General features: G+C 38.5%; 1 protein-coding gene and 1 non-coding gene across 2 annotated transcripts; both read left to right on the forward strand.

Moving 5' to 3' along the window:
* Positions 1-743: 743 nt before the first annotated feature.
* LOC118482402 lies at positions 744-850 on the forward strand. Its single transcript, XR_004868442.1, has one exon. It is a non-coding gene; the product is annotated as a small nucleolar RNA R71 (small nucleolar RNA).
* Positions 851-11,333: 10,483 nt separating this feature from the next.
* Positions 11,334-13,564, forward strand: LOC110878207 (remorin). Its single transcript, XM_022126478.2, has 5 exons — positions 11,334-11,674; positions 11,804-11,848; positions 12,272-12,359; positions 12,613-12,694; positions 13,179-13,564. The coding sequence occupies exons 1-5, from the start codon at positions 11,482-11,484 to the stop codon at positions 13,371-13,373; spliced, it is 603 nt and encodes a 200-aa protein (XP_021982170.1). The 5' UTR covers positions 11,334-11,481; the 3' UTR covers positions 13,374-13,564.
* The last annotated feature ends 528 nt before the right edge of the window (positions 13,565-14,092 follow it).

The raw sequence follows: 14,092 nt of genomic DNA on the forward strand, positions 1-14,092 counted from the left end.
TTCGTTTCGGTATTGCTAGGTAATGCACCTTGTGGTCTCTCGGAAAAATTTTGAGCTATTTGATTTAATTGTTTTTCTATGTTTTGAATACTAGCTTGTTGATTTCTAAAATTTGATTCTAATTGTAGAAACCTTTCCGAGTTTTTCTTATCAGTGTCGGAGACGAGGCGAGATACAGTATCTTCGAGCCTTTCTCGTCCACTTTGTTGTTGAGTGAAATTTTGTGACTCATTTCTTGGTTGCTGAAAGTTTGTTCGTTGGGTTTGTTGGTTACTACTATTGTCGGGTTCCCTCCAACCTAGGTTTGGGTGGTTTCGCCATCCTTGGTTGTAAGTTCCCGTTGGGGGACCCGACGGCCTAGGTCTATTATCAATGTAGTTTACCATTTCTTTTTGATCGTCTGTTTCTTTCATGCAACTCCAATTTTCATGTGACCCACCACACCCTTCACAAGCCATAACCGAGACTGTTTTTGTCATTTCCAATTTTTTTATCTTTGAAGAAAGGGCCTCGATTTGGCTTGTAAAGAAGTGCTTTCATCGACCTTATGGGCGCCCGGGGCGATAGACTTATTTCCCCGGGGGGTGTGCCACTGAAAATTGGTTTGAGCAATTTCCTCAATTTGATTATATATTTCGTGTGGGAGTCGATTACCTAAAAGTCCCCCGGAGCTAGAATCAAGTGTCTGCCTAGTGTGTGGCAACAATCCATTATAGAAAGTGGATACTTGTTGCCATATTGCGAGGCCGTGATGGGGACACTTGCGTAATAGCTCCTTGAACCTTTCCCAAGTTTCATATAAGGATTCCCCGTCCTCTTGTGAATATGTATTAATTTCAGTCATTAACTTAGCAGTTTTAGCGGGAGGGAAATACTTATATAGAAATTTTTGGGCTAGTTCATCCCAGGTGTTTACCGATCCAGCTGGGAGGGCGTTGAGCCAAGCTTTCGCTCGTTCTTTTAGTGAGAAGGGAAACATACGGAGGCGGATGGCGTCGTTTGATGCTTCATTGATCCGAAAGGTATCACATATTTCCAAGAAATTAGTTATATGTAGATGAGGATCCTCGTCCGCAAGCCCATGGAAGGTTGCGGAGTTTTGGAGCATTTGTATCAAATGCGGCCGGAGTTCGAAGTTATTAGCTTCGACATTCGGAGCATTGATAGCGGCGCCTAGATTACCTACGGTGGGTCGTAGATAATCCATAAGGGTACGTTGGTCCGCCATTGGAGGTGGATCACCCGAAACCTTCTCTTGGTTTTTGGCTTTTAACCTTTTTCTGAGAAAGCGTTCGGGTTCTTCTAGTGGTTCTTTTATGTCTTTATTGGAACTGGAGCTCATACACTACGTAAGGTTGGCGTCGGGTTCCAAGTCCTGCAATAAAAACAGAAAAGAATGTTGGTCAGAAGGTTCACCACGGCCCCGTGTTGAGTGAACACGGCCCGTGGTCGGAGTTTCAGTGATTGATTTCCAAATCCCCAGTTACTGGAAGTTGGACACGGCCCCGTGTTGCACCGGCACGGCCCCGTGGTCAGCCTTCTGTAACTTGGAAAACAAAAACTGCCAGTAACAATGTTGGGCACGGCCCGTGTCCGACCAGGCACGGCCCCGTGCTGAGCTCTGCAGAAGCTGAAAAACTAAGAAAAATCCTAAAAATTAAAAAGAAAAATAAAAATATGATTAGGCCGTTGATTCCTAACTTCCTTAAAATCCTTGTGTCCCCGGCAGCGGCGCCAAAAACTTGATGTGCGTGTAGTGTAATATATTTTTGATGTATATTTAAGCCCCTTTTTACACTTTTAGCCAAGTTTTAAATTTATAAAACACGATATTCACTAACACTAAACACACATATGGGCAAGTGCACCCATCGTGGACGTAGTATAGTGTTGGTAAGATACCGAGGTCGTCCAAGGACACAAGAGCTTTTAATACCGGTTTATCCTCAACGTCTAATCAAATCAAAAAGTGAGAAAAATGTTTTAATCTAAGAAAATAAAAACTAACTAAATGCTGAAAAATAAAATAAAATAAAAACAGATAGACAAGATGAATCACTTGGATCCGACACGTGTATTAGTATAACCTTTGATTATTTTCGCACTTTTGCACTTGTTTAAGAGATTATCTTAGTTATTGTAGTAGGCCCCTCTTTTGAAGGCGACGTTACCCTCAACCCAGTAGTTTGAGTCAGCAAGGATACAATCCTAAAGGGTCGGATTATTGAAAGATAATGAATTAAGTTATTAATGCAAATTGTGGTAGGCCCCGCTTTCGGCGGTGACGTTACCCTCGGCTAAGTAGTCTGAGTCAGCAGGGATACAGTCCTAAATAGCCGGGTTATAGTATTAATAGTAGTTAACTTATGAGGGGGTCAAAGAGTTTGGATCCCCGCCATCCAATACCTATGGGCATTGAAGGAGATCCTACTAAATTTGACCCAAGTCCCAAGCAGGACCTCTAAACGCTGAACAAGGGCAAGACCCTTACCAAACCGTTCCCTTAACCCCCGACCAGGTAGCCAACATACCTCCATATAGACCGTGGAGACATGAATGGTGAAAATCTTTTATTTTATATAGACAGTAAAATAACGCCAAGACACCACGGACAAACGATAAGGAAAGATCACCTTCAACATAAGTAACTAGTTATTAAAGTCATTAATACAAAACCAAATAAAAAGTGCAAAAGATTAAAAATAAAAAGTATTATACTAAACACTTGTCTTCACCAAGTGATGTAAGAGACTTAGGCAAACATGGCCTTGATTGTCAAGAACTCTTACGATCAATCTTGGATCCCGAGACGACTCACACACTCTACGATGGACAATGGATGATGGTGGTGGATGATGGTATTATGGTGGTGGTGGGTGGTGGATGAAGTGTGAGAGAGGTGGTGTGCCAAGGGATGAGATGGAATGAAACCAAGCACTCCTATTTATAGGCTGAACAAAGGCTGGGCACGGCCCCGTGTCCGCTGGACACGCCCCCGTGCCCGTCTGACACTCTCTCTCCTCATTAATTGTAATTCGCAATTACAATTAATGCGCCTGCTGTACTTTCACCACGCCCCCGTGCCCGCTGGACACGGCCCCGTGGTGGGCAATGGAAGCTTCTATAGGTTTGTCTTTTATGCTGCTTCTTGGGCACGGCCCCTTGCTGGCTGAGCACGGGGCGTGTTCAGACTTCTGCTTTCTCTTCTTTGCCTTGGAGGATGCCGTTGAGGGTCCGGGCAGTCTACTTTTATTCCTTTTCTTGTATTTATGCTAGAATTAGTTGTCTTTTTGCTTCTTTTGTGAATTTGAGCTCATTTCATCCTGAAAATACAAAAGAAAGACAAAAACACTCTTTTTCCAACATTAGTACTTAAAAAGGGTTAGTTTTATGCCTTAATTGATGTGATTTATATGTTGCATTTTACACACATCAATTTTTCTATCTTTGGAGATACATATGACTAATGCCTCGATAACTTTGAACGAATGTTATCCCGATGTGAGGAAACTAACCTCGTCCTTAATTGGTAAAAATGTCATTTCATGGTAACGGAGGGAATAGTACTCGGTCATAAAATCTCAAGTGAAGGAATGGAAGTGGATCGGCCCAAAATAGACACTATTTCCCGACTACCTCCACCTTCCTCCGTTCGAGCCATTCGAAGTTTCTTAGCACATGCGGGATTTTATGGGCGATTATCAAAGACTTTTCAAAAATCTCTAGACCTCTAACAAAATTACTTGAAAAAGACGCACCATTCGTCTTTGACGAGGAATGTAACAAAGCATTTCTAACCTTAAAATAAATGCTAGTCAACGCACCAATCATGATAGCACCCGATTGTAAATTACCCTTTGAAATCATGTTCGATGCAAGTGACTTTGTCGTTGGAGCCGTTCTAGGACAACGAAAAGAAAAGCATTTTCACCCAATATACTATGCAAGTAAAACTCTAAATGATGCTCAAGAAAATTATACAACAACCGAAAAAGAGTTACTAGCCGTAGTATTTGCTTTTGATAAATTTCGTTCCTATCTTGTTCTTTCTAAAACAATAGTCTATAGGATCACGCCGCCATTCGATACCTCTTCAAAAAACAAGATGCCAAACCACGTTTGATCCGGTGGATTCTTCTCCTCCAAGAATCTGACATAGAAATAAAAGATAAATGAGGAGCCAAAAACACTGCCGCTGACCATTTGTCATGTTTAGAAGATCCCGCTTTGGAGTCAACTCGAGAAGAGCTCATCAACGAAAAGTTCCCCATTGAATCTTTAGAAATGATCGAATACCAAGAAGAACCATCGTACGCCGACTATGCTAACTACTTAGCTAGTGGCATTCTAGTAAAAGGTTGGTCACATCAACAAAGAACAAAATTGTTTGCCGGCTATTTTTGGGAAGACCCATATCTTTTTAAAATATGTGCGGATCAACTTATTCGAAGATGTGTCCATGGAAAAGAAGCAAGACAAATTCTTCGCCATTGTCATGAAGGATCGTACTGAGGACATCATGGAGTCACAAGCACTGCACAGAAGGTACTCGATTCAGGATTTTATTGGCCAACCATCCATAAGTATGCTTACAATTTCATTCAATCTTGTGATGCATGCCAACGAACAGCTAATATCTTTACAAGAAATGAAATGCCCCAAAGAGGCATTCTGATTTGTGAAATTTTTGATGTTTTGGGTATGGATTTTATGGGACCTTCCCACCATCAAAAGGTAATAAATACATTCTTGTAGCGGTCGAATACATGTCCAAATGGGCCGACACTGAAGCCCTTCCAACCAACGATGGTAGAGTTGTAATAAGATTCCTAAAACGGTTATTTTCTCGTTTTGGTGCTCCAAAAGCACTAATTAGTGATAGAGGCACCCATTTTTGCAATCATCAATTATACAAAATCCTAACAAAATATGGGGTCTATCACCACATTTCCACCGCTTACCATCCTCAAGCCAACGGTCAAGCCGAAGTAACAAACCGAGGGCTAAAAAGAATCCTAGAAAAAACCGTAGGTCAAAACAAGAAAGATTGGGCGGATAAATTAGATGATGCTTTATGGGCTTTTCGAATGGCCTACAAAACACCAATAGGTACCACACCATATAAGCTCGTCTATGGAAACAATTGTCACCTCCCGGTAGAAATTGCTCACAAGGCCTATTGGGCATTAAAAACGTAAACCTTGACCAAGACCTTGCCGGTAAAAATCGATTCTAACAATTAAACGAGCTAGACGAGTTAAGAAATCAAGCATATTCCAATTCCGAAATTTATAAGGAACGCATGAAAAAACATACATGATAAAATAAGTAAACCTAAAGAATTTCGGGAGGGGGAGCAAGTGCTATTGTTATTCAAGGCTTCGACTATTTCCGGGCAAGCTTAAGTCAAGATGGACGGGACCCTTTTCCATCACCCAAGTCTTTCCACATGGAGCGGTAGAAATTAAGCTTCCAAACGGTTCGCCATTCAAGCCAGGTAAACGGACAAAGGCTTAAACCCTAGCGAGGGTTTATTGAGGAGGAAGAAATTGAAATGGATCTTCAAGAGGTAGACATTTGATTGGTAAAACGATCAAACTTTTATTTAGTTAATTTACATATTTTTCTTTTTAATCAACTTGTAGGGACCATTGGAAAGAATCAACCATGATGATTTGAAGAAAAATAGGTAAGTACCGAAGGAACCATAGAGAAACGGTCAAACACACGTGCATGGATTTAAAAGTAAAGTTACTGGCAGTCTGAACACGGGGTCGTGCCCATTTGACACGCCCCCGTGCCCAAACGCCCAGATACCTTAGTAAAATAAAAAATTCAGCACGGGGTCGTGCTGCACCAGCACGGGCCGTGGCCGATTGACTGTTGGGATATAAAACCCTTCGGTCTTCATTTTTTCAACACACCACGACCCATTTCCTCTGCAACGACAGTTCCTGCCGATTTTCCGAGAGTTTTCCACGTTTGACCGATCCAATCCGACCACAAGGTATGATTCTAACATCATTGTAGTTAGTGTAACGATTTGCAGGTAGTTTAACACCCAAAAATTCGGGTTTAATCTAGGGTTCTTGAACTAGAGCCGTGTCAATCCCGAATTTTTGTCTGTATCTTGTTAATAGTAGTTAGTAGTAGTGATTTTGAAAGTAAATGTTTGAACATTGTTGAGGAAATCAATTGATTCACACTGTTTTCGCTAAACCCTTGTTCTTGACGGGAAATGTTAAAATCAGAAAGGTAAACGAGCATTTTTTGTAAAAATGATAATAAGGGTTTCTTAATCGGGGTTAGGCGCTGCTAATGAACCAAAAATTTCAGATTTTTCGATGCCGACACTAATCCAAGTAAGTAAATGACAGAGGCATTAGGACTAACCCTGTTTTCCATCCAAAAACCTTTATTTTTCATTTGCTTTTCCCAAAAATATTCCTCCTAGACAAACCACTTTAAGCCTTAAAAACCTTTCATTTCTTAAACCCGCAAAATTTTTGCAAAATAAACCACCCATCACCCCAAAAATTCAACCTTTTTAACTTTCTTATATTCTATTTTCAGTAAATGCGGCTCTTTTGAAAAATTTTAGCAAAATAAGTGACTTAGTTAATTTACTCAAAAAAAAAAAGCTATATAGACACTTAGAATAAATAAGGAAAAACAATATTGCTTATAATTATATGTTTTGAACTAAGTCACAACAAAATATTTTCAAAACGCCAACATTCTACTATTTTTCTAGCCACTTCCAAATAAAACTCACCTACCCGAGCCCTAGCCTGCCCTTTAAAAAGTCTTCTCGATACCTACAAGGATTAAAATGTCAAAAAGGAGGAGGTTTGATTACTTGCCAAGCCTATAGAAGGAGTAATTCCTAAATCGGGTATGAGCGCTCTCACTTATACATTTTTCGGCCTAGTGTTGAGTGATTACTAGTGAGGTATGTAAAAACGTGTATATAAACAAAAAGAGTTTTATAAAGGCATGCTATGCCCAAAAATAAATAATTTTTCTTAAATTGTGTTGTAAATAATTCATGACCAAATAAGAATGTAAATAAATAAAAACAAAATAGATTAGAACTTAGATTCCCGACACTCTAAAGATAAGTCTAAAAACTTTCTCTTCTACCCATTCCATTTGGGTGTGTAAAGCTAATAAAGAGTTTTCCTTGAGTACAAGCAAAGATTCAAGTGTGGGGGTATTTGATGTGTTCAAAATACAACATATAAATTACATCAAATGAGGTATAAAATCAACCCTTTTTAGTACTAATGTTGGAAAAAGCTTGCGTTTTTGTTCCTTTTGAATAAACAGGGTTAAATGAGTTTAAAAGAACAAAAGAAGCAAAAAGACAGCGAAAACCAACATAAAATGCTATAAAGGAGGATTGACCAACTTGCCGAACCCCCGTCCACATCCAAACCCAAGAAATAACAAAGACAGAAGCTCTGGCATGGGGCCGTGCTCACCTAGTACGGGCCGTGCCCAGTGGGAATTTACTGCAGCAGAAAGAGACAACAATAAAAGACAAAATTCAAGCTCAACACGGGGCCGTCCTAAGCCAACACGGGGCGTGGTCAACTCTTAGATTTCCAGAATCTGAAGAAGTACAACAAGTACATTGGCCACGGGCCGTGCCATTGACACACGGGGCCGTGTTAGTACAAGTCTGACACTGCAGTTAATGTAGAAGAGAGAGATTGATGACCACGGGGTCGTGCCAGGCGGGCACGGGCCGTGTTGGATGTTCTGTGTTTAGCTATAAATAGGGATGCTTGGTTCCACTTCAACTCATCCCTTGGCAAACCACTTCTCTCTCACTTGCCACCACTCCACCACCACCACTACAACACCATTATCCACCACCATCATCCATTTTCCATCTTTAGAGTGTGTGTGTAGTCTCGGGATCCAAGATTGATCGTAAGAATCTTTGTCAAACAAAGGCTATGCTTGGCTAAATTCTTACATCACTTGGTGAAGACTTTTCTTTTATGTATTTCTTTTATGATTTCCAATCTCTAGCTACTTTTTAATTGGGTATGTATTAATGACGTTAATAAATAGTTTTTTTTATATTGAAGGCGAATTTACTCAATCATTCTTCATATGTTCGTTGATTCAACATATTCATGTATTTACGGTCTATATAAAGCATGTTAATTGCCTGGAAGGGGTTTAGAAGGGTGGTTTGGGTAATTCTATGTTTCATTCAGTGTATAGATCCAGCAAGAACCTGTTTCAAGCCCAGTAACACCTCACGAGTCGGAGCGGGCATTACCCACCATGGGAGAGGTGCAAAAAGCTTGAATCCCTTATTCTTAAACTTTTATTAAAACATTAAACCAACCCCGCAAGGATTGTATCCCTACTGACTCAGACCAACGGGGTTGAGGGTGATCGCCGCCTCGGAAGAGAGGTCCACCACATTTTGCATTAATAACTTACTTAATTATCTTTCAATAATCCAACTTAGTAGGATTGTATCCTTGTTGACTCAAACCACTAGGTTGAGGGTAACGCCGCCTTGGAAGAGGGGCTTACTACTATAACTAAGATAATCTCTTAAAATGCTCAAAGTTCGGAAATCATTAAAAGGGTATATGAAAGATAAATTAGATCCAAATGATTCTTTCTTGTCTATCATTTTTATTTTCTGTTTTTATCTTTTTATTAGTTTAAAAATCTTTTCTCAAAAATTGGTTCGATTAGACGTTAACGATAAGCCGGTACTAAAAGCTCTTGTGTCCTTGGACGACCTCGGTATCTTGCCATCACTATACTACGTCCGCGATGGGTATACTTGCCCTAGTGTGTGTGTAGAGTGATAGTAGAATATCGTGTTTTATAAATTTAAAACTTGAAACCGGCGAGTAAAAAAGAGCTAAAAATAACTAAAAAAAATATAGACACCCGCACGCACGTCAGTGACATTGCCACCTAAATGTTCAGTAGAGGATGATGAAAGTCAAAATGAAAGTTGGGAGTGACATTGACCAATTTTAGCCGGTATAAGCTGATAAAATCCATTTCTCCAAGATTATATACTAATGAAACTATACATTATCATCATTCATCAAGAATATTAACCTTTTGACTGATCAGTTTCTTTTAAGTATAATATATAAATACCCAACACTGTACCTTTTCTTATTTTAACATTGGAAAACAGAATCCGACAGTTTTTTTTTTAGCATTTGGATATGCCAATAGCGTATCTAAAAGTGAATATAAAAAAACACCTTTTTCTATATTAACGCAAATAAAAATTTCTTACAAAAAATTATGATTAATGGTACTTAAAGTAGTTACTTTCATAAAAAAAACTAATATATTTTTTTGACTTGAAAAATTCCTATATTAAAGTTCCACAATTTGTAAAAGCACGTTAAGAAATCAATAAACTAAGTTTTATATTTTAAAGTCTTCTTAAATACATTTTTAGAATAATGAATTGCTAGCTTTTAAATTGGTAAAAGAATAAACCGTAATTTTACCTTTTGTGTTTTGGGGGCGCTGACACCCTAATCCCTGTTTTTAAAAATTGTTGTCTTACCCTCGACTAGTCCCAATTGGATTAAATATGGACCCTGCTGTTAAATGACATCATATTTCTGTTAGTTATCATGCGAAAAGATAAATTTACCCTTTCTTTTCACACCTTGTTCTTTGTAACAACAAAACGTTTTACCTCTTGCATAACTCTTAATCATTCTCGTCTAAACGGTTTGACCTTGAAAAGTCAACATCTTAAATTGTCTGACCCTGGCAAAGTCAACAGGTTAAACAATGGCCAATTCCTGTTTGATCTTTCGTTTAATCCTAATCAAAATAAAATGGCCAAAACAATGGCCAATTCCTGATCAATATCCATGGCTAATCAAGGTATAATCTACCAAGAATGCAAGTCAACTGGATTAACTGTTTGAGCTTATGATCAACATCTATGGCTAATTAAGGTATCTTCACAAAGAATGCACAAAGAATGGCCTTTCAGTTTGTCATCCACAAAACAAATGTCCAACTGCCCCTTCTATTTGACCTTGTGTTATGATCAACATCTAATCCTAACGAAGGTGTAATCCACAAAGAATGCACGTTAACCAGTTAAACAAAACATCCATAATCCTAAATCAGTTAAATTAGACAATCATCCATAATTAGTTAAACAAAATACATCCATAATCAGCTAAACTTAAGATCATATAATACTCCTACACTTCAGTTATTAAGTAAACTATTCAATCTTATAATTTCCAGATGGATACCGGAAGTTGAGGAATGGGCGACCATACAAGGTAACCACCACATGGATCACTAGAGCTATGACGGAAATGTTCATCCTCACATTGACTACAAAAAACAATACACAATCAGTTTATACACATTTGAACATTATGTGGTATCATTGTAATATCATTTGAATTGTCTTAATCAGGGAATGAACATTTCTATAAACATTGTAATGTACATTGTACAATATCATTCTAGTATCAGTCAAATTGTTTCATGATTATTTCATACACATTTGAACATAGTACAATAACACTATGATCACATTTCATTAAATGCTATAAACCCTAATACGATTCACGGAATGAACACCCATGTTTCAATCAGGGATTAAACACCCCTGTTTCAATCTATGTTTCCCACGAACCAATGAAACTGTAAACCCTTATACGATTCAAACCACATACACCAAAATTAACTATACAAACTAACCTAATTTGTTACCCTGTAACCTTAGACCATGTAACATCAAAATTATCCACAATCAGCGGCTGGAATTGAGCTTTGAGAAGGTGAAACATACTTGAAATCTGCCTGATAAGGTTCCTTATGATCGTGCTAATCGGCATCCTGAACCTTTCTGATGTGCCTGCCTGTAACCTCACCTTCGTTTTGTGATTGTGCCCAGAATCCTTCACCAATGATGGAAAAGAAGAGAGGTGTGAATGGTTGGGAGGTAATTCTAAACGGGTTTACATAAGGAGCCGTTTTTTAGTTGATATGTTTAAGGGCATGGTTAGATTTTCTTAATTTGTTATAATAAAACATAAAAAAACCATTTTGCCCTTCATTAAAAGGAAGGAAAAAGACAAAAAAAAAAAAAAAAACTACTGGATGTTAACTGAAAAATCTAACTAGATTTTAATTTTGAATGAAAATGACAATAAAATTGAAAACACATGAACCTAGATTCAAAAGTCTTGAGTTTTGAACTAATGTGATAAAAGTGACCAAAGCACAACCATGTTAACTTTTTTTTTTTTTGATGTATTTTAGATATTTATGGCAACTAGTCTGTGTAGAGTATGTGTATAGAGGTCATGAATTAATCAAATCGGGCAATCTATAACAATCACTCCAGCTTGTCCTCTCCTATACGACACTCTCTCTCTCACCCACCATAATAATATCTCTCTTCTTCTTTTTCAATCATTCACTTCCGATAATAATAACATGGCACCAGCTGAAGAAGAATCCAAGAAGCCGGAGGAGGTCGTACCCGAATCTCCGGCAGAGCCACCACCACCACCACCTGCCCCCGCCCCCGCCGTCGTGGTAGAGGAGGAGAAAGCCATCGTCCCAGTTGACCCACCGGTCATTGAAGACAAACCCGCCGATGATTCCAAAGCCCTCGCCATCGTTGAAAGTAACCTTCTTCTTCTTTTTGTTCTTCTTGTTTTTTTTTAATAATTTTGATTAAAGATGCTTAATTGGGTGATCTTGTTTCTGATTCAGCTATACTATTTTTTTTGTTTATAATTGTTTTATATGCCAGAACCAGCTGTTGAAGACAAATCTGCTGAGGGTTCTGTACACAGAGGTAATATAATCAATCTCTTTTATTTTGTATGTTGTTATCAGTGGCCAAACTTGACCCGAATGACGGGGGCCAAAAACGTATATACCAAAAAAATTTCTATAGAACCGGGGGTCGAAAACGTATATATCCAAAAATATCTATACGAAAACTACATATATAACACTACTAAGTGAAGAGTTCAGGGGGTCGAGCGCCCCTCTGCCTCTTCTATACTTCGCCACTGATTGTTACATCAGTCATTTATTTGTCAATAAAAAAATCATACAGCCCGTATGATATGGTGACCACCACTTCATACGGTCTGTCTGTGAGAGGACTGATGTAACATGTCATGTCAGTGATGTGTTGGAATTCTAGATAGTGTGTCATTGGTGTTTATATAGGTGTGTCATAAAAAAAAAAAAAATTTGATTGTTTCTTTAGATGCTGTACTTGCTAGAGTTGCAACTGAGAAGAAAGATGCTTTGATTAAAGCATGGGAAGAAAGTGAGAAGTCCAAAGCTGAGAACAAGTAAGAACACAACTTAATTCTTGATAACTTTTTGTAAAGAATATTTTTTTTTGTTATTTGGTAACTTACGGGCGAAGCTTGATATTTCCGACCAGAGGGTCGAAAACGTATATACCCAAAAATTTCTATACAAAAACCACATATATTACACTACTGAGCGAAAAGTTCGGGGGTTCGGGCGCTTCCGGCCCCTTCTAACCTGCGCCAATGGTAACTTAAATGAATTTTTAATTGGATTTGTGATATTGAATAGAGCTCAGCAGAAGATATCTGCCATTGGAGCATGGGAGAACAGCAAGAAAGCAGATCTAGAGGCTGAACTCAAGAAGATTGAGGTACCATTCTTCCTTTTTTGTCTGGTTAGATGCTTAGATTACTGACAATTTCTAAAAGGAGATGAAAGTAACATGGGATTAGGTGTAACCAACTATCACTTTGTTGGTAATTTGGGTAACCAAACTGCTTCTTAGATTATCATATGATAGTTTAGTGACCTATATAATCCAAAAAAAATAAAAAAAACGGTTATCTTAGCGTCAAAGTGAGTTGATTGATTACCTTCAAGGGGGTGGTGAAGTGGTAAGCGCCTGAGTTCCTCCATTGGAGGTCTAAGGTTCCACTGATTTTTTGCCTTTGTCGATTTAACCTTCTTGAAGTCCACTTGCCCAACGCAAGTTGCGTTTTGCCCTACCCCACTGGTGGTTAGTAGGGTATTGGTGGGGTCCTGTGATTTTTCTGCTAACGGGTTCTCACGGTTACTAAGGAAAGTGAGTTGATTGCTACACAAGAAAATCATATTAATTGTGAATTGATGGGCAGGAAAATTTGGAGAAGAAAAAGGCGAAATATATTGAGAAAATGAAGAACAAGATAGCTCTACTCCACAAAACCGCAGAAGAAAAGAGGGCGATGACAGAAGCCAAACGTGGTGAGGACCTCTTGAAAGCGGAAGAGGTGGCGGCTAAGTGTCGGGCTACGGGAACTACCCCAAAGAAAGGATGGTTTTCAAGCTAAATGTGTATTCGTCGTAATTCGACTCTGTTGCATTTGTAAATTCTAGTTTTGGGATTTCATAGATGTGTGTTTTCTTGTATGTTGAAATATTGGTTTAATGCTTGATTACTTGGTGTGCATAGTACTTAATATATGTGTATATGCATCATTTGTAAGAAACAAGTTTGAATGTGATGTTTATGTTCCATGAAGTTTTCGATTTGTGTTCATAAAAAAGATGTTGGTTTGGTGAGCCGGCTGATACATTAAAAAGATAGGGAGTAAAGGTGAAAAAACGGCAAACAACAGGGACCGGGACCATACGAGCAATTAACTCTTATCTTAATTGTTTGTTAGGAAGTACTGAACTGAACTCATTGGGTAAGGCCTTAGTCCAAGATGTGTGGTCTGATAAGCCCAATATATAGAAATACTTATCATTGGACAAGCCCTCAACACACGAAAACATGGAAAATACATTTGAAAATGGACCGGGGTACCAGATGCAATTTGCATGAACCCGGGGGTGTTCGAGTAAGGCCCCACCTCCGTAACAATAAACAAGCCCATTCTTTTTTTTGTATGATAAAGTTACCACATTATCCGTTGGTTCTATGAATAATTTTATTTATTTTTTAGTAAAATGCCATTATTATTCCTAAGGTTTGGGTTACTTTTTTCTTTGTATCTAGATATCTCACGTTTTGATTTTGTTGTCATTTCCATGCAAATCACAAATT

Source organism: Helianthus annuus, chromosome 9 (genome assembly GCF_002127325.2).
Source record: "Helianthus annuus cultivar XRQ/B chromosome 9, HanXRQr2.0-SUNRISE, whole genome shotgun sequence".
Lineage (NCBI taxonomy): Eukaryota > Viridiplantae > Streptophyta > Magnoliopsida > Asterales > Asteraceae > Helianthus > Helianthus annuus.

What these genes read in the sequence shown, in the direction of transcription:
- LOC110878207 (XM_022126478.2), top strand. Translation starts at nt 11,482, where the DNA reads ATGGCACCAGCTGAAGAAGAATCCAAGAAGCCGGAGGAGGTCGTACCC. An exon ending in AGCCCTCGCCATCGTTGAAA is followed by an intron (nt 11,675 to 11,803) that starts GTAACCTTCTTC and finishes TTTATATGCCAG; the next exon opens with AACCAGCTGTTGAAGACAAA. An exon ending in AAGTCCAAAGCTGAGAACAA is followed by an intron (nt 12,360 to 12,612) that starts GTAAGAACACAA and finishes GATATTGAATAG; the next exon opens with AGCTCAGCAGAAGATATCTG.